This window comes from Lampris incognitus, chromosome 5, assembly GCF_029633865.1.
Source record: "Lampris incognitus isolate fLamInc1 chromosome 5, fLamInc1.hap2, whole genome shotgun sequence".
Classification (NCBI taxonomy): domain Eukaryota; kingdom Metazoa; phylum Chordata; class Actinopteri; order Lampriformes; family Lampridae; genus Lampris; species Lampris incognitus.
The window spans coordinates 27756291-27777516 of NC_079215.1; the positions used below are offsets into that span (position 1 = coordinate 27756291).

The 21226-nt window shown below is 42.6% G+C and overlaps 2 protein-coding genes across 2 annotated transcripts; one reads left to right on the plus strand and one right to left on the minus strand.

The window, feature by feature from the left end:
- Positions 1-1308: 1308 nt before the first annotated feature.
- pld5 (phospholipase D family, member 5) lies at positions 1309-18285 on the minus strand. The gene is made up of 10 exons (XM_056280459.1): positions 18253-18285; positions 15907-16043; positions 14428-14611; positions 11132-11240; positions 10275-10402; positions 5498-5695; positions 4503-4654; positions 4137-4302; positions 3873-3954; positions 1309-1565 (listed from the first exon to the last, which is right to left on the minus strand). Exons 1-10 carry the CDS (start codon positions 18283-18285, stop codon positions 1309-1311), a joined length of 1446 nt encoding a protein of 481 aa, XP_056136434.1.
- Positions 18286-20314: 2029 nt separating this feature from the next.
- On the plus strand, positions 20315-20686 carry LOC130112938 (histone H2B-like). The gene has a single exon (XM_056280460.1). It carries the CDS (start codon positions 20315-20317, stop codon positions 20684-20686), a length of 372 nt encoding a protein of 123 aa, XP_056136435.1.
- The last annotated feature ends 540 nt before the right edge of the window (positions 20687-21226 follow it).

A 21226-nucleotide genomic window follows, 5' to 3' on the forward strand; every position in this document is an offset into this window, starting at 1 on the left:
CGATCACTTTCCACAGTACTTGCCCACGTATGCTTAGTTGCAAAATTGTGCAGTTTTAAGTGGCCTGCAAATTCTGTCTGTTTATTCTTCACAAAACCACTTCCGCTGTGGGGTTGGCTGTCTGCCATTCATCATGAACAGCTTCAAGGAAAAACTCTCTTCTGAGATGGTTTGCCTTTATCCGCATTACGAGCAGGTTAAGATTGGTGAAGAAAACAAATGTCTACCATATCCTCTCATGTGTATTCATTATTTTATTGAAAACACATAAGCAAGGCATAAACGCGGGCTCTGCTCAATATCAATATCAAATTAATCAAGGGAACTTTTTGTCACTGCTGACAGGTACTATGTGATCAGAGGATCACAATGCAAACAGCTCATAAATTACCACTATCCACTTTGCATTACCCTTTTCCTCTGCTGTCTCAACTTTTCGACTTTATGAATCTTGGCTTTTTTCATGTTGTGGCCCTTTGCCATGTGTTTACTGTGGTTCCTATTGCAGTGACAACAGAAATACAATACATTATGCAAGTAAACAACAGACATGATAGAAATGAACATATACCCAGCTACAGCCATGATCACATGAAAGGAGAGAGAACCTCTCTCCTTCTTCTTTTGGCAGTTTACAAACAGAAAAATGACACACAGATTGATCTCTTGTATCAGCAGCTGCTTCCTACCTCCAATCCCTCTCCTCTCTCCATGACGAACAGCTTCTCACCCCACCTGTGACTTCAGCCATTTGGAAAAGATAGGAATGACTTTGCTGTCTGATGTGGTAAGGTGATGTGTTATACAATCTAGTTTGTGTGAAGCATGTGGAAACCTTTACCCTGTGGATAATTAAGCAATTCTTTGGACTCTGTGTACATGGGGAGAGCATGCAAGCTCTGCTCAGAGGGTCTGGAGCAGAACCCAGGACGTTCTTGCTGTGAGGTGACAATATTACCTGCCACTGTGCTGTCCCTGCAATAAAGTCTGTAGTTTTAATTTGAATATTGGTTTCAATATACATTAAGTACATGCTTGTATAATGCTGTACATGTCAATAATTTAAACAGTTACCTCAATTACTACTTAATGAAAATTAACATAGTTTCCGTTGGCGGTAATTTGACCAACTCAGCAATTCTTTTGCAAAATCAGTCAAAACAAAAGAAAAAGAAAAAGAAAAAGAAAAAGAAAAAAAAATCCAATATTTTTAAATGAAAAAAAAATCATAGAGCAGGTATACATTCATATATAATATGCAAATTTTGGAAAATTCAGTCTTCTAGGTTGGATGATGCCATTCTGTGCTCATGAAGGTTTGTACCACTCTTTCCTTCCCCGGTATTCATCTGACTTTTCGACTTGCTGCGGACTTCTGTATTTTTCCTCTTGGATCTTACTTCCTTTTAGGCTCTTGGCATAACGGGACCACCAGTCTCTCTCAAAAGCAGCTTGAACATCCTCCAGTATTGTAACCCCCTTTTCTTTAAGGGCGTGTGTAATCTTAATGACCAGCCCTACCCCTGCATTAAAAGTGAAGTCACTCCCCACCCAGGCATGGTGCCCTGTGGGAAAACACCAAACATAAGATCCAGTCATCTACCCAGTTCAACAAATCTATAATGACCAAATACGCTATCATATATTTTAAGGTTTGTGTAAGCAGAGTTGATTACAATGAATTAGAATGACATTAAGAATAACGACCTTTCAAGCAATATCCATCCATCCATCCATCCATCCATCCATCCATCCATCCATCCATCCATCCATTATCCAAACCACTTATCCAACTCAGGGTTGAGGGATACTGGAGCCTATCCCAGCAGTCATTGGGCAGCAGGTGGGGAGACACCCTGGACAGGCTGCCAGTCCTTCACAGGGCCGACACACATACACACGTTCACACCTAGGGACAATTTTAGTATGGCCGAGCCACCTGACCTACATACCTTTGGACTATGGGAGGAAACCAGAGCCCCTGAAGGAAACCCATGCAGACACGGAGAGAACATGCAAACTCCACACAGAGGACGACCCGGGACAACCCCAAGGTTGGAGTACCCTGGGGCTCGAACCCAGGACCTTCTTGCTGTGAGACGACCGCGCTAACTACTGCACCACTGTGATGCCTTTCAAGCAATATATAAAACAGAATCACAAATGACACGAAATAGAGATGTAAATGTAAAAGTACAAAATAAAATTCAAATATCCGGACACTCATTCGACAGTTTGGTATTTGGACATAACTGTATTCTGTAGCAAAGCCTGTTCTCTTCATGGACTAATGAATTGGGGGATTGGTGGAAATGCATTAATGCAATTAATGTAGGTTTCATGCTGAAATTTCACACCCAGCCCAATAATGCATCCCATTTTTACACGCAATCTCCGCTGCTGTGTAGGCTGCAATAGTATTGTTTTATTTCATTACTCTAACGTTCTCTCTTTCATTGAACTAAAAGCAATTTTCAGAGGGACTCAGCTCATTTGGATGTCATCTGTAATAGGCTCGAATTCAAGTGTGCACAAAATTGCACATTTGTCTAGACAATTTTAACCTGCTAACATATGATGAGCTCTAATGCATCCATTACCCATCCATTATCTTAACCGCGTATCCTGCTCTCAGGGTTGCAGGGATGCTGGAGCCTATCCCAGCAGTCATTGGGCGGCAGGCAGGGAGACACCCTGGACAGGCCACCAGGCCATCACAGGGCCGACACACACACACACACACACACACACACACACACACACACACACACACACACACACACACACACACACACACACACACACACACACACGCACACACACACACCCACACCTATTCATTCCTAGGGACAATTTAGTATGGCCAATTCACCTGACTTACATGTCTTTGGACTGTGGGAGAAAACCGGAGCCCCCGGAGGAAACCCACACAGACATGGGGAGAACATGCAAACTCCACACAGAGGATGGCCCGCGATGACCCACCAAGGTTGGACTACCCTGGGGCTGCAAACCCAGGACCTTATTGCTGTGAGGTGACCGCACTAACCACTGTGCCACCGCGCCGCCTGAGCTCTAATGTGCATTCTTAAATACACTTGAATGTAAGGGCAATGAGGACAAAATGAGAAGGGGAGGGTAAGACGTTTGCAAAACGTTTTTTTATGGTTGCCAAATTAGCCCCTCCACCTCCACCATCATTTAAGGCTATTATGTTCCCAAACTCTTCCTGTGTTCATGTTGTGTAAAAATCAAAAATATGCGATGTCGTCACTTTATTTTCATTCAACATTAAAATATTAATTTCCTATTATTATCATTAATATCATTATTATTATTTCTATTATCTTAATTTATTATTTATTTATTATTAATTATTATTGTTTATTAACTTATTATTTTTTATTTAATATTATTGCGATTGTTGATATTATTTTCTCATTAGTTTCCTGTGGGTGCTCCGGTTTCCTCCCACAGTCCAAAGACATGTAGGTCAGGTGAATCAGCTGTACTAAATTGTCCCTAAGTATGAATGTGTTGGCCCTGTGATGGACTGGCAGCCTATCCAGGGTGTCTCCCTGCCTGCCACCCAATGACTGCTGGGATAGGCTCCAGCATCCCTGTGATCCTGATTTGGATAAGCGGCTTGGATAATGGATGGATGGATGGATTAAAATATTAAAGGAAACATCTAATCGTTGTGACTGCACTCATAATACAGCACCTGTCTTCGGCCTTGATTTGTTTTTACAAGCTAACTAATTGAGAACGGATATTCATTTGGAAAATGTGCTGAATATGCGAAGCTAGCAAAAAAGTATTCGGCATAGCCTTATAAATCACTTTGTAAAAAAAATATATGCATAACTTACCAATGTAAACAGCATTGTCAGTCACCATGTACTTGTTGTGGTTAAGTCCATGTTCATTCTGGTCCTTGATACTGAAAAACCTCTGCAAAGATGAATTGGCACATGATCAGCATGGGTCGGGGTTGTGACCTGTATAATCGCATATATATTTATGACACAATATGTGGACCACGAGGAAATGGGCCAACCGCAATGGCTCAATGTGAACATGGAACGACACCTTTTCGTGAGACATTTTGGAGATAGCCGCAGTGATTCACTCACCACCTCCACTGAGCAGTTGCGCAAATGTGTGCACAGGGATTTGAGTGAAGTCACAAAGTTAAAGGTGAGCGGGTGGGTTTGCTTCCAAAAGTTTATCAGCAAGCGCACTCTCACTCCTCTGAGCACCACAGCGTCTCTGATCGCCTCGTCAATGGAGGACCAGTATCTGTGGACAGCACCAAAGTTACTATTAATCAGAAGTCTGAATGCACAGACAAAACGGATGGATCTAAAATGTGAGCACAGTCGGTAAGAGAGGACATGGCATTTGATGTCAGAATACGATTCGGAATATTACAGTATCAAATGCTATTGGTTTTTACTGATATTTGATGGATATATTACTCTGAATGCCAGATGCTGTACCTTGTGACTATGGTTCCATTAGAGGTCCTGTTTACCAGCGGGAGGTAGTCTGTTACAGATATGTAGATGAATTTCTCTGCACTCTGGATGACACGATGGATGGCATCTATGTCTCTGGTTCGATATTTAGAGCAGAAGAGCTCAGGAGAGGTCTGCAGGAACAATATATTACTCTGACAAGAACTCAAAGCCACACTCTTATATAATAGATTGGTGACACGATTGAAGAAATAATTGGAAACATATCCATGGCCATATACAATCAGAACTTTAAAACGAAATTTGTTTCGAGTACAAGAAACAACTATGGATACACTAAAGTTGAAATCTATATTTTCTAGTAAAAAATTTTCTAAGAACAAACGACAAATGAATGTCCCCTATCAGATCACCACATGTTTTTGATGAAGTGCACAACTATGAAAAAAAAGGAGAGTTAGGAAAAATACACATTTCTTGCACTTTCCTTGAACTGTGCATCATTTTTGGAGCACCATGCATCATTTTCAGAGCAAAAGCAAGAAGTTTCCAACAGCCTAACACAGCATACAGCTTCACTATGTTTTATAAGTTGGTAAATGTTCCCAATGAAACTGATAAACATCTTGTCACTTGGAAGGGAACCAAGATTCATTACTGTCAAATTAGAATGAGCATTCACATCCAATACTCTCTACAGCATGATAATGGTATGAGTAATCACCTCAAATGGGTCTCTGTTATTAAACTGATAATGGAACATGAAAATTCTACAGTTATGAAGATGCATGACATTTTGAAAAAAAAAAAAACAGGACAAAAGCTTCTTTAGAAGTTGTCATGTCTTGCTTCGTGTGCACCATAGAATTAATAAATGCAGGCCAGTTAGGAAGTTTGTCACATATAGACAGGTTGCCTTTTCATTTTCAAGATAGTGGATTCATTACCATTGTGACTGTAATTGTGTTAAGCTGAAACATGTAACCATAGATTACTGTAACAAAGGAATTCCTCACAGATAAATAAGCAGTGGCCCATGTGGCATTCAGCTGCAGCTCAAGGGCATTATTTTTGTTGTAGAGTGCTGTGACTCTTTTGGACCAGATGGAGGGGATGTAGTCTCTGTGATGGAGCTGCCAGTAGAAAGCGAAGACTCGGTGGAGGTCCAGTGCCAGACAGCTACAATTGAACACCATCACCCCAAGTTCTTTTCTCTGTGGTGCAGGACAGGAAGAAATGATGGAGCAAAAACAGCCATGGTTCATGTAAAAGTATATTGGATGGATATCTATGATTAGGACTTCATCTATCTTTTATATATCTATCTACTACATCTATCTTTATATATATATATATATATATATATATATATATGTGTGTGTGTGTGTGTGTGTGTGTGTGTGGACACTTAGGTTGGACTAACAGAGGGCCCTCTAAAGTTAGGTTTAACACCCATATGAGTAGCTTCAGAAATTAACATGCAAGAAATGCAACGGCCTTGAGCTGACACATTTGGTCATTGGTACACAAGAATATCGGTTACTCTGTCTCATGGAAAATCCTTGCAAAGAGCAATGCATTTTCAATTAGCGGCGAAAGATGTAACCTGTGCTTGGCAGAAAAGTATTTTATCGTTTGCAAACCTGATACGTCTACTTTGAATAATAGAAACGAATTGGCCACCAGCTGTAGACACTGGGAAAAAAACGTATTTGTAACTACAAGTAAAATGCCTTTATTATTCTCCCCCCACCTCCCATTAGATGATACACATGTGACATTTATTAGATGTTGTATTTTTTTATATTTTAACTGCCTGCCCTTCCAACTGTGCCCCAACAACATCCCACTATATGATATACATAAATTACCCCATTTGACGTTACCTTGTTATATTCTAAATGTATGCTATTTCAGCAGTACCCTGGTAATTTAAATGCTTTTGCAAACCAAGCCCCAACCCCCTACCCCATTGGTTGCAATGTTTTCTACCCCATCATTGGTTGCTGTGGATCGTAACTACCTACCCCATGGGTTGTAATAGTTCAAATGCTTTCTCCTCTCATTGGTTTCTGTCCACCGAAATTAGGGGTGTGACACGGGGCAATGTATACTAAAACAAGCTTGTACTGCTGTGTATTAAACATTTTCCTACATATATATGTGTTTATATATATATATAAACAAAATTCTGAAATTAAAGCATAGAACAAATAAACAATTGGAGATAAACAAAACTATTCCATGATTTCTTTTTTGTCAAAATTTAATCTAAATTTTTGACTCATCAAAGTAGCCACCTATTGCAGATATAACAGCCGAACAAACTCGTGGCATTCTTTCTACAATGGAAATCAAATATTGTTTGGAAAGCTCTTCCCAACATGGTTGCAGAAGTTCCCACAAATGTGTTAAACTTGTAGGCTGCTTTGCTTTCACCATACTGTCCAGTTCATCCCAAACCAGCTCGATGGGATTTAAGTCTGGAGACTGTGCTGGCCATTCTATGATTTGAAGCCTACCGTCTTGTTCTTTTCTACTAAGGTAGTTCTGACAAAGCCTGGAGGTATGTTTTGGGTCATTATCTTGCTGTAGGATGAACCCCTGACCAACTAGGCGTAGACCAGAGGGTATTGCATGGCGCTGCAAAATGCTGTGGCAGCCCTTTTGGTTCAGGGTGGCAGTCACTCTGTGTAAGTTGCTGACTCTGAATCCAGCAAAAGAGCCCCAGACCACCATGCTTCCTCTTCCATGTTTGACAGTTGGTGTCACACACTGAGGAACCATCCATTGTCTACTTGATGGCGTATAAAAACCCTGCGTGATGAACCAAAGAGTTCAAATTTTGATTCATCGGTCCATAAGTGGCAGTGGCAGTGCTTCATGGCCCAAGCAAGGCTCTTTTTCCTATTTTGTCATCATAGCAGTGGCTTTCTTACTGCCACTCGAACTGTCAAACCTGCAGCTTGAAGTCTTCTCTTCACAGCTGAAAATGACACTTGCTTACTTCGACCAGTATTAAGCTGTGCTTGAAGCTGTTGTATTTTGAGCCGCCTATCTTGCAAGCTGTTGACTCTCAGAAACTTGTCTTTTGATTCTGCTGTGGCTTTGGGTCTGCCAGACCTCATCCAATCAGAGTTTCCTCCCATTTCCAAGTGCCTTTTGATGGTGTAGGAAGCTACTCACTGACACCTTGTCTTTTTTTGCAATTTCTCTAGCGGGAAGACCTATACTTTTAAGGGTTATAATAGTCTGCCTGTCCTCCTTTGTTTAATTGCCTTTTTCTCACCATTATGATCAGAATCAGAGTCATGTTTATTGGCCATGTAGGTTTGCACATGCATGGAGTTTGACTCTGGTTTCGTGGCTCTCTCAGTGCACTCAACATAGAATAACAACACTACAACAATATATACATGAGGATTGACTTATATAGGTGAAATAAGAGGCAATAAAGTGCAATGGTGCAGAGACTATATCAGAGATGCTGAAATAGATGTTAGCAGGTTACTTCCATACATAACTGAGGTAGATGGACATGACAGAGCGTACCAGTATACGTACAATGTACAGTACAGTATATACAAAATGGTTCACATTTGACAGTGTTAAGTGTCCATTTGAATGACAGCCCACAGAAAGAAACTGTTTTTATATCTGGTTGTTTTGATGCTCAGTGCTCTGTAGCGCCTACCAGAGGGGAGGAGTTGGAACAGGTTGAGACCAGGGTGTGATGGGTCTGCAGCGATGTTATCTGCCCTTTTCCTGAGTCTGGAGGTGTATAAGTCCTGAATGGAGGGCAGGTTGGCACCAGTGATTTTCTCTGCAGATTTAACTGTCCGTTATAGTCTGTCCCTGTCCTGTTTGGTGGCCAATCCAAACCAGACAGTGATGGATGTGCAGAGAACAGACTGGATTATTGCAGTGTAGAACTGAATCAGCAGTTCCTGAGGCAGGTTGAACTTCTTGAGCTGGCAGAGAAAGTACATCTGCTGGGTCTTTTTGATGATTGTGTTTATGTTGGTTGCCCACCTTAGGTCCTGGGAGATTGTGGAAACCAGAAATCTGTAGGTTTTCACCATAGACACCGTGCTGTCGAATATGGTGAGGGGAGGCAATGTTGGGAGGCTCCTTCTGAAATCCATTGTCATCTCCACAGTTTTCTGTGTGTTCAGCTCCACGTTGTTGTAGCCGCACCAAAGAGCCAGCTGTTCAACCTCCCATCTAAGGCCAATGATGGTTGTGTCGTCCACAAACTTAAGGAGTTTTACAGATGGGTCTCCTGAGGTGCAGTCATTTGTGTAGAGGGAGAAGAGTAGAGGGGAGAGCACAAATCCCTGTGGGGCACCAGTACTGATTGTCTGGGTGCTGGATGTGATTTTCCCCAGCCTCACCAGCTGCCTCCTGTCTGTCAGGAAGTTATTAATCCACTGGCAGATGGGGGCTGGTACAGTGAGCTGGGTGAATTTGGAGTGGAGGATATCTGGGACGATGGTGTTGAACGCTGAGCTGAAGTCCACAAACAGGACCCTTGCATCCATCCATTATCTGAACCGCTTATCCTGCTCTCAGGGTCGCAGGGACCCTTGCGTATGATAGCAATATACTACTCTCTGCAGTGCAATATTGTCCAAGTAGTGCTTCAAAGGATTTAATAACACAGTCTGTTCCAACATGCTTTTATACAGACAGAGGGTTTGTAAGTAATCAACGAATGTTGGGACACCAGTAGAAATCGTTTGCTTGAACTTTCAAGACTTGATTTACTTAAATTGCTGCAGATTAGTGGTAATTTGTTATCCCATTACTTGTTCCCTGAAAGAGGCCTTTTTTCATAACTGAAATTTACATTATTTTTCAGTTTTTCACAACCAAAATTTTATTTTTTAACCTCTGGCAGTTTATCACTTACCTTTGTATCTTTACAGGTTATTCACTGGGCTGTGTGTGTGTGTGTGTGTGTGTGTGTGTGTGTGTGTGTGTGTGTGTGTGTGTGTGTGTGTATTGCGAGGATGTGTGTGTATGTGCATGTGTGTGTGTGTGTCTGTATGTGTGTGTGTGTGTGTGTTTTGAGCAGGTGGCAGGTGAGAGAGTGCTCACACTGTGTGTGTAAGTGACAAGGTTAGCAGTTTGGATAAGTTTTGGGAAGGCAAGAATTGGTAAATTCTATGTAAAGTAGATGGTGATAGTGTGGTGGAGTTGGTGGTGTATGTGTGTATCTGCATGTGTCCATTCTTTCCCTCTATCTACTTAGTTTTTTCTCAGGCCAGTGCTGAAGCATGAAAAGTGCCAGGCATTTGCTCCCAATAACGGTATGCTAATGTTTTGGTACCATGTACAGTCCTTTCCAATCTGTTGTGAATATCTACTAAATACACTATGAAATGCCTGCCTTTTGCTAGTGCCTCAGATAATCAATCTCCTACCATCCCTAGTATCTGTTAGGAACTTTCGCTCAAGTAATTTCATCACAAGATGGTGAAAAGGTTAGAGCATGCTAATTCCCAGACCTACATTAGCTAAAGTCTATACTTTATGCTCTCCACATAACCAGGAGTTCTCCATTTAATCTTTTATAGTCTATGTGTGAACTTCATTTGCTGGCCCTGCCGATTTTAAAGCTAGAATAATTCAGAGTGTTAATTTTATGCAAAGCATATGGTGATGGCTTATTATGTTGGATTATTCATCAAGATACGTATATTGTTAGTTTTGTATTTTTAGACTAATCATCATGTGATGGTGATAGCATGCAGTGAGCTTTTGTATATTGTTTGCGCTTGCAGTTTCTACCTTGGAGAATGCCCTCCAGTCCATATCAGCGCTCCCGATGTACACATGCTTACGATCCACTATCCAGAAGGAAGAAAATAATCCTCCCCTAGTGAAGGCTGACATGTTAACAAAACGAACATCTGCATCTGGAAAGAGAGAAAATGGGAGTGAGAGAAAGAGAGACAGATGTGAGCATGTGAGACAGACAGAAAGTCAGACTGACAGACAGAGAGGAGCATGCGTAAGAGGGAGATAGAACAACTGAGAGAGAGAGAGAGAGAGAGAGAGAGAGAGAGAGAGAGAGAGAGAGAGAGAGAGAGAGAGAGAGAGAGAGAGAGAGAGAGAGAGAGAGAGAGAGAGAGAGAGAGAGAGAGAGAGAGAATCAGGGAAGACTGCCAATGGCCCTTGGCTTGAAATGTCTGGAAGTTAGGAGGGCAAAGCATGGGGGAAGGTGCAAAGGCAGGGTCTTTGACAGGAAACTAGTCAGAGGAATTTGCACATTTATCATGCTTGACCTTGGTGCTAACATTTGGTGGTGAAAAGACTGTTGGGGCCAAGGCTGTGGGATGGATGTGGCTGCTACAATAATGAGTCTGCATCTGTTTTCCTTGAGACAAATCAGAGTATGCTGGAGCCAATGTGTGAAACCCCATACCATATAATACCGTTGTTCTGGGCTTCAGTATGAGATAAACGACTTCGCTAATTTCATCATTGGATAGAGACCTAAGGTAACAATACTTGGTTTGTCTTATCTAAACATCTAATAACATGTAAGAGATCCGAGGCAATAATATGAAGCTTAACGTTATTCTTGATGTACAAGATGAAACAAAAACATATCTCTCTTTAGTACCAATGTGAAATTCACTCACCGTGGTCTGCCAAGGTCCTCAATTCAGCAGAGTTAGTTAGGCTGCTGGCAATCTTCAGTTTTATCCCACGAGATTTCAGACTGAGTAATCGCTGGAACAGGAGCTGACCCTGAAGAAGAGGGTGACATATTACATTAATTGAGTTGTTGAACATTTTTGTGCAATGTAGCTGTATCTTATATTGTGGGAATTTCTAGCTCTCTGTTAAAGGACCACTCCTCTAAGAAATACCAGCTATCTGGGTGCTACAGGTGTATTTAAGATGCTACTAGCATGGTCAAAATGTGGGGTTTCATTTTTTTTAATGTTTTACAGTCCAGAATCTATGCCAAAAAGAAGCAGATTGATGTTGTCTTTAGAATGGGGAGAAATTGTGACCTTTTTTTTCTAAATATTATTGGTTTGTTTTGGATAGCATAAATCCTTTCCTGCTGTAAAAGTTTTTGCATGCCTCAAACCAACTGCTTTGTTGGGCATGTTGTCTGACCACATCAGACAAGTCGTTTCAACCAAGTCATTCATACTGGCTCCAAACTAGCCGAACTCAAAGTTGAGGCGAGAAGCTGCCTGTCATCGAGAGGGGTGGGATTATAAACGGGCATCAAACAAATGCAGATAAAGGTGAACGTTTTTCCTCAGAGATACTCATGGTTAATGGTGAATGGTTAACATGGTGGAATAAGTAGTCGTGTGAAGAATGCAGAGAACAGAATCTGCAGACCAGCTGAAACCCTGCCCATTCTTACACCTGAGCACATTTGGCCAGGTGATGTGAAAAGTGGACATAGACTTGGTAATATGTTTTGCAATTAAAAAAAAATGTTTGCATGCAGATCTCACCAATCCAGGCATCTGAAAGAGTTTTCAGATGTTATTTGACTACCTGACATTTAAAACATCACTTATGCTAGTGTCTTTATGAATGCTCAATAATCCGGGTAGGAAAATCCCAGAAAGTTGGATCAGTTCATCTGGACACAACTTTTATTGAGAGAGAAACGTTTCATCACTTATCTAAGTGACCTCTTCAGTCTCTACTGACTGCAGGTATCCTTACTCTTATAAATAATACAGTGGCATAACGACCGAAACCAACGACCAGTTTCATATGCAAATTGCCGTGACTATTAACTAGAGTTACAATGGAAAATGTGTACTATTCACAGAGGATTGGGGAATAGTTGCAATCACAGCATTGTAAGATGGTGACAGATGTACTCTTAGCCCCCCCGGTTCAGGGATGGTTGTTCCCTCTTGTGCTGTGTAAACCTAGCACTTATGCTAGGTTTACACCACACATAGTTTACCCCTGATTATAGCCAGGATTCACAATTGGGCAGAGACTAAGCTGGTCTGCACTATGCTGCAGATTTTGGGGAAGTTGAAGTGGACAATTGGCACAAAAAAAAAGGGTGCGATGGGTACAGAATCCAATCTTTTTCCTCACTATCTAGTTTTAGGTGAGTCAAAACCACTATGATTATATCAAACATGTTTGATTTCTACAACTGGAATCTGGACGCAATCGAGAAGTATATGCTGGTCAACAACACAAATCTGAACATATCCCATCAATAGCCAATGAAAATTGAGGAAGAATATAAACACAGGACACAGGGAAAGAAAATTGGTGAAATGACAAGGAAACAATCCCCGGGTGCACTGGCATGCACAAATGGAAGAAAAGTTAATTAACTTGTGGCAGGAACTTGAGTGCCTATGCAATGTGAATTATAAGATCGATCATAATTACACAGATAAAAAGAAAGAAACACCTCTCATGTTTGTTTTGCTACCAGCGTCTCGTAGTGACATGAGCACTTGTCTACTCATGTGAGTTTGGTGTGTTCAGTTTGATCCCTTGTTGTTTAGCATAGTCGTTAAGTGTGTAATCCCCAATTTTTCAGTCATTAAAAAAATCTACAAAAATCAATTGGTAAGTTTCATAGTGTATTCCCATCTTCAGTGTGAAGCATGCCGCAGCCCTAAGGTTGTCATCTAATTGCTAGTCTCTGGTGTTCCACTGTCTAATTATTCACAATATGCAATTAGCAAGTGCTATTTCACTAGGCACAGCCGTTGTTCTTCTTTGTGCGATCCCTGGGTGTCAACCTGCCACAAAAGTGAGTTTACACAAAGTTTTACAGAACGCGTGGATATCTTAAATCAGAAAAATAAAAACCTAATGCATTTGAAATAAATACATTTCTATAGTGGGCCCATTTGCAGAGGGGTTGCATTCTGACTTTTTTCTTCGTATTAGTTAAGTTACAATTAGAAGGGTCGCATGGGACTTGAGATGCCATTCCTTTAATTAAATCCAATGACAATGAGCAACAATTGATAAAACGATAAAATACGACTCAGTATGAATGAACTTTTTTAACGGAACAAGCATGAGCATGGAGTGACTTGATGGGTAGATATATGTGCCCCATGACTGGGCTGTGCTTTGAGTTATGAGATACAGCATATATTTCAATAAATTTACTATTGCTTTATAATGCAAGTTAAGATGAACTGTTCAGCTCCAATGTTAAGCAAAGGTCTGTTGAAAAAAAAAGAAGAAAAAGACTGCTTGCATAATTCCAGATAGAGCTCCAAGGTCTGGTCAAACTGTTTTGCATAAAATCAATGTCTTCATTGAAAATACAGATAAAGGCACGTTTTATTGATTTATTGCACATTGAATGTGTTTTCAAACAATTCTTTCCACAAGTTAAAGTCATGAGAATGGGCTGTGAAAATTAGATTTATTACATAGTAGCAGCACTAATCAGAATAAGACTGCTTACAATTTGCTAGCTTTACAAAATAATAATTCTATTTCCATAACTGCACAGCAATGAATGAAATGAAAGTTGAAATGAATGAAAACCACTTAATTTGACATTGTATTCTTACGGTGAATTTGTTCTCTGTATTTAACCCATCCTATTGTATAGGAGCAGTGGGCAGCTGCTGCACCCGGGGACCAACTCCAGTTCTTCTTTCCATTGCCTTGCTCAGGCGCACAGACAGGAATATTAACCCTAACATGCATGTCTTTTTGATGGTGGGAGGAAACAGGAGCATCCGGACGAAACCCACGCAGACACGGAGAGAACATGCAAACTCCACACAGAGAGAATCTGGGATGGCCTGGGGTTTGAACCCAGGACCCTCTTGCTGTGAGGCAACAGTGCTAACCACTGGGTCACTGTGCCACCCAGCAACCCAGTTAGTGCAATGTCTTTACAGTGATAAGATTTAGGCACCATTTTTGAGGCAACGTGTTTTGTGCTATAACCTTGTACCTGTTCAGCAGTGTTAGGCCATGTTTCCACATCCCAGGGGTTTAGGTCCCACACAGGTGACACCACCTCAACTGAGTGTTTTGCGAGTTCTAACAGATTGTGGAAGCCCACAGAGAGAGGGAGGTGTGATCTGCTCTCTGCATGGAGATGGAGGTCATCTGGAATATTCTCCACAAGGACAATTCTGAAAACAGCACATTATTTTGCATTTTCATCAAAGAACTTCACAGCATGTCTGTGTGATATGTTCAAAGACAGTGTTGCTACTTTTAGTACGATAAAGTACAAACAAACAAGCATTAAAAATTCACTTTGCATACACTATGTTATTTTGGCAGAAGATGTTAATATTCATGATTCACATATCTGTGACACAACACATAAGGGGCAATCTGCCATCACCAAATACTTGAGGTGTACATGTTCCCATTCATTCCAACGCTGAAGCTGAGGAGAGTGTCGCCACACACATTCTCTATGAAAACCACACGATGAGGCAAAGATGGCAGAACCGTTGTATGGTAGCCTCATTAACTATTACCTAATCGTAACCCCAAAATTAACCACTACCTAATCTTAACCCTAACCTGTAATTGATGTCGTTATTACAGACACGATAGCTGACTTTTACACACGTATTGCACAACATTAATTTTCAGCCCGCTTGCTGAGAATGTCAACTGGCAGTACTCGCCAGTCATGTGGTTTCTGAGTAACCGACGTCACCATGCACAGACCAAAATAAATAAATAAATCAATCGATCAATTTCTTGCAGAAAATAGGCTGGGACAAGGGGAGCTTTTGGACAGGGTGTGGAACAATTGGTGACATGGTAGGTTCCTACCAAAGACTACATTGTTAAACTGCATTTAACTGACTTTGATACACTATCCCCGATCAAAAGTCTAGCTTTTTAGCTTACGTCATGATGTCAGAGTGGCAGTGCTTTTTTTAAAATCTTTTTTTCCACCTCTTTCTCCCCAATTGTACTTGGCCAATTACCCAACTCTTCTGAGCCGTCCCGGTCGCTGCTCCACCCTCTCTGCCGATCCGGGGAGGGCTGCAGACTACCACATGCCTCCTACGATACACGTGGAGTCGCCAGCCGCTTCATTTCACCTGACAATGAGGAGTTTCGCCAGGGGGACGTAGCGCGTGGGAGGATCACGCTAGAGGAGGAGGAGCTTGTACAGCGACCAGGGCGCACACCCACATCCGGCTTCCAACCCGCAGACACGGCCTACTGTGTCTGTAGAGACGCTCGACCAGGCCGGAGGTAACACGGCGATCCCCGTGTAGGTAGGTGACGGAACAGAGCGCCTCGCCACCCGGGTTAGATCTATAAATTAAATCTTTCCAAAGAACGGATTTATTTTTACTACTAGGTTTCTAAATCTGCGAAAAAAGACCTGTGAAAATGTTCCTATCCAAGTTTACCGACGGCACCCCATAACCCTGACGCCGGTAGAGCATCTTACCGACAGTCTGTGCTGCAGTTCTCCTCTGTGATACCGTCCTCATCGTCACCCCACACGTCGACAGCTGAGAAGGTCAGTGCCACCAGCACAGCGAAGCAGCACACCAGGGCAAAGATTGCAATGCACTTCTGCTGGGACTGAGAAACGAGACAAAAAATGAACACAAACACATGGACACACCCCCTGCTACCGGTTGCACTCATAAGTGTATTGTTAAAGGCGGTTCTCTTAATGACCACATGGGTTCTCCACCCTGTTAGACAGCAGGTTAAACGCTACAAAAAGAAAAGTGGTTAGTTGGAGAGACGATAAGCATACAGATAGGCACCGACAAACCGATTATTTGTGTGGGGTGCACAATAGGGAAATCATTGGACATTATATTTGGATGTCCTCAGTCAACCTTATTGATGAGAGGCTGAGATTCCCAATCCATATAACATGGACAGCTCTCCATTTTCATTTCATTTCATTATTATTTATTCCGCTCCAGAAAGAAACAAGCAATTCATGATCAAACTCAACTCAATTTACACATTCCATGGCTGGAAAGGAGCAGGGAGAAGAAAATCCCATTTTGCCTGCCCCTTACTCACAACACACAGAATAGATGGTCTGTCAGTCAATTAATCATTTCACTGTTAAAACCCTTAATTTGACAATAAAGCTGCAAAAGAACTCAGCCCCGATGACCAGAGGCTTCACTACACACACACACACACACACACACACACACACACACACACACACACACACACACACACTCTTTTCACTATCCTTATGAGGACCCCTCATTGACTACATTCATTTCCTAGCCCTTAACCCTAACCTTAACCATGCAAACTACATGCCTAACCCTAACCCTTACCCTAACCTTAACCTAACCCTAATTCTAACCTTAACCCTAAAACCAACTCCTAACCCTAAAATAGACCCTTTTACTTGTGAGGACCTCTAAAATATCTACACAAGGTAGGTGGTTTCTGGTTTTTCTATCCTGATGAGGACATTTGGTCCACATTAGGATAGTTAAACATGTACACACACACATACACACACACATACACACACACACACACACACACACACTCTTTCACAAATCAACTCAACTCAATCTTAATTCGACTTTTCTACTTTAGGCGAAGGAGCAGGGGACAAATGAAGTGGAACTCTGTCCAACCAGAGGAAAATTGATTTTCATGAAAGCCCCAGTTGTGAAAGAAATTGTGGAGTGCTCTGTTATATGGCCTTCTCTAAACTCAACTTTTTTTTTTGCAGATGCATTCTTGCTGAAAAAGAAATTGTGAACTGTGTGCCAGATGCCAGGATAACTATCTAATATAACATTTTAACTATCTAATATAACATTTTTGACAATCGGAACTGAATGCTGTCGCTGTGAATGCGCACAAACATTTTTACTTGTGTGTGTGTGTGTGTGTGTGTGTGTGTGTGTGTGTGTGTGTGTGTTAGCTGAACCAATGAATCAAGTCTGAGAATGTCAATGTGGTCAATGTTTGTGATGCAGCAGCTCGCTTCTCCTGATCTACCCGGAGGAGCCTTGATTTTCTTGTTTTAAAAGTGCAGAAAGGCACTTTTGTTTTGCTTACGCTGTCAGATTTCCACCATCTAATTGTTTATATTGTTTGGCTACGTCAGCCTGCACTATGTTGCGCTGTCAACATCACACTATACATTCTCTTTGATTCTGTTTCAAGTCAGACAAATAGCTCCATGCTGACATTTTTTTTTTGAAATAAAAGCTACAGCTTTGTGCTTCCCTGCTGACCCTTCCTCAGATCCACTGTCAGCCCCTTATCCCACTCCCCTCCTCTCCACTGTCCATCTTGGGTGCCCAAGCTGAAAGGGGGGGGGGGTCAGCAGTATGTACTTACACTCCTGTGTGGTTTGTTGTTTGGTACCTCATATAGCTTTTATTAGCAGAGTCTAGGACGCCGCTTTGATTTGCAGATGTTTATATTTTTTGCTGGGACATACAGCTTCACCATTCAGGACGAGCTTTACTGGGTCAGTCAGGTGAGGACATTTGCATGGGGGAGCCAAGCACAGAGGAAACGAGTATTGCAGGCCATTTTTACTTCTGCTATGGAACCCTCTATATCAACTAGATCTGACTTTTTGCATGAGCTGTTACAACTACATACTCCATTACAATACCATTTTAAGGGGTTTCATCAAGTCAGCAGCATTATGCATGCTAGTAACACAAAGTCATCTGTGGCAAATATGCACCATCTACTGGATGAGGCTAATTAGGTATGACGCAATCAATCTAATAAATTAGGGAACAGAAGAAGAGATCTAACTTTGAGGTGTTTTCCTTACCTTCGGATGCTCCTGTGTGGCTGGCCCCGCCATGAGAGTAGTCCTCCTTTAAACTTCGCAGGCAGGCAAAAACTAAAGCTCAGTCACATAATTTGATCTGTTTATCCGTTTGTCCATCTGTCTTATTGTCAGTCTATCTGCGTGCCAGTCTGTCCAGAAAACAATCTTGCTCTTCTAAACTGCTTACTCTCTACTGCTGCTTTCATATTGCTACTGCCTCACTGATCCAAACTGTGTGTGTGTGTGTCTGTGTGTGTGTGTGTGTGTGTGTGTGTGTGTGTGTGTGTGTGTGTGTGTGTGTGTGTGTGTGTGTGTGTGTGTGTGTGTGTGTGCTGTGAGTTGTGTGAACCACGGCTCTGGCTCTGCCCCGTATCCCGACATGGTCCCTCCACTCTGTGTGTGTGTGTGTGTGTGTGTGTGTGTGTGTGTGTGTGTGTGTGTTTGTGTGAGGGAATGTGTGTGTTTGTGTGAGGGAATGTGTGTGCTTCTCATCTGCTGTCTGCTCTTCCACACCAAAAGAGGCTGAGGGAGTGAAGGAGAAAGACCGACCCCTCCTGTCCAAACATCCAATGCAAAGCTCTCGCCCATTTCTAGCCCTCCCCTCCCCCTCCCCCCTACACTCACACACACACACACACACACACACACACACACACACACACACACACACACACACACACACACACACACCTTCACACCCTTTTCCAACTATTGTGCACTTCCCTCTGTTCGCTACCTTTACTTGCCCCGAGAACAGAACTCATCTGGCAGAAAGCACATTAATTTGACTTAGAGGGATTGGCTGGGAAGGGATTATGATCCATGCCACTGTTTCACCAACACTCTGCCGCAGCTGCTCCACACAGCCCACAGTCCTCCCAACTTTCAAGGCTTTTATTTATCTGCTCTCTGCATCAATCTATAGATCAGAAAATAACAGTACTGCAGACATACAAACACCAAGCACCCACACATAGCCAAACATACCTTCTTTGCTGCTCATTTTAGACTAGTAATCCTTAAATAGCACTAAAGTGCCTATGTTTAAATCCTCTTAATTAATGTGCTGTTCACACAGGGGCACACAGGGATCCAGAGTGCCCATCTCTTTTTCAACTAACAAAACGTACTCTTGCTATTACATTTAAGTACACACATCAATGATAATTGCCCAAACACAGGCAAAAATCACTTTTACTGTCACTTCTGATGCTAACCCCCTACCCCTGTCCACTGCTTTTTCACAAGCAGATATTGCATTGCTTATCATTAGAAAACAGTACATGCTGTTAAGTGCAGGCTGTTGTTGCGCTGCTTCAGCGATGTTCAATACTGAACAGAGGAGTAGATGAACGAGGACCCAGTGGGGGGTTTGATTGGAAAGAAATAGAAAATGACGAAGAAGACGTTGATAGCAAGCTAGAGGCCCTGAAGGCAGGGGCCACCTAAGCTAATGAGTGTGGGCCCAAGTCTCACGTGGGGTGTTATTTTTTATGTGACGGTTTGTCGAAGTGGGGTTGACAGTCAGGCCAGCCTGACAGTGTGAGTGTGTGTGTAGCTTTGTCATTCCTGGAGAGAAAGAAAGACAATAATAAAGGGTAGGAGTGGGCAATATGGCCAAAATCTGATATCATGGTAATGGTGACGCAGTGGTTCGTGTGGTCGCCTCACAGCAAGAAGGTCCTGGGTTCGAGCCCCAGGGTAGTCCAACCTTTGTGGGTCCTCCCGGGTTGTCCTCTGTGTGGAGTTTGCATGTTCCCCCCGTGTCTGTGTGGGTTTCCTCCGGGGGCTCCGGTTTCCTCCCACAGTCCAAAGACATGCAAGTCAGGTGAATTGGCGGTACTAAATTGTCCCTAGGAATGAATGGGCATGTGTGTGTGTGTGTGTGCGCGTGTGTGTCGGCTCTGTGATGGTCTGGCTGCCTGTCCAGGGTGTCTCCCCGCCTGCCACCCAATGACTGCTGGAATAGGCTCCAGCATCCCCGCGACCCTGAGAGCAGGATAAGCGGTTAAGATGATGGATGGATGGATGGATGGATGGGTGGATGGTAATGGTATATATCATGTATGTTGTCCTCAGCCATATTGCAATCACAATTTCTGCTCCAGCCAAGGTCCCGCCCAAGAAAGGCTCCAAGAAAGATGTTACCAAGGCCGCAGGAAAAGGCGGAAAGAAGCGCAGAAAGTCCAGGAAGGTGAGCTATGCCTTCTACATGTACAGGGTCCTGAAGAAGGTCCACCCCAACACTGGTATTTCCTCGAAGGCCATGGGCATCATGAATTCCTTCATCAACGACATCTTTGAGTGCATCGCTGGTGAGACTTCTCGTCTGGCGCATTACAACAAACGCTCTACCACTATCACCTCCAGGGAGATCCAGACCGCTGTCTGCCTGCTGCTCCCTGGTGATTCCTACCACGCACGCCGTGTCTGAGGGCACAAAGTACACCAGCTCCAAGTGAATTGTGCTTTGCGTCCAGTCAAACTCAACTTTGCGCAGTGGTTAGCACTGTCACTACACAGCAAGAAGGTCCTGGGTTCGAACCCCAGGGTGGTCCAACCTTGGAGGTCATTCTAGGTCATCCTCTGGATAGAGTTTGCATGTTTTCCCCGTGTCTGCAGTGGGTTTCCTCCAGGTGCGCCAGTTTCCCCTACCATCAAAAAAGACATGCATATTAGGGTTAGTACTCCTGTCTGTGCCCTTGACCGAGGCATGGCGAGATGAACTGGAGTTGGTCCTCGGGTGCTGCACGGTGGCTGCCCACTGCTCCTAGCCACACAGCTAGGATGGGTTAAATTCAGAGTGTAATTTCCTCACAGGGATCAATAAAGTATCTCAAAATCAAAATGATATAGTATTTTTTCTGGAAATTTAGACATCGGAAATTGTTTACTGTTTCATCTTTAGGTGGTAGAAGAGCTTGGTCATATTTCCAGCACCATCAACAACAATCGTGATGCTTTGGTGTGGAAT

Bases quoted from the DNA above. Each gene is read 5' to 3' on its own strand.
- pld5 (XM_056280459.1), bottom strand. From the start codon at position 18,285: ATGGCGGGGCCAGCCACACAGGAGCATCCGAAG. The intron at 16,044-18,252 runs GTAAGGAAAACA...CTCGTTTCTCAG, and splicing joins CCACACAGGAGCATCCGAAG to TCCCAGCAGAAGTGCATTGC. The intron at 4,655-5,497 runs GTGAGGAATTCC...TTGTTCCTGCAG, and splicing joins GGGCCACTGCTTATTTATCT to ACCTCTCCTGAGCTCTTCTG.
- LOC130112938 (XM_056280460.1), top strand. From the start codon at position 20,315: ATGTATGTTGTCCTCAGCCATATTGCAATCACAATTTCTGCTCCAGCC.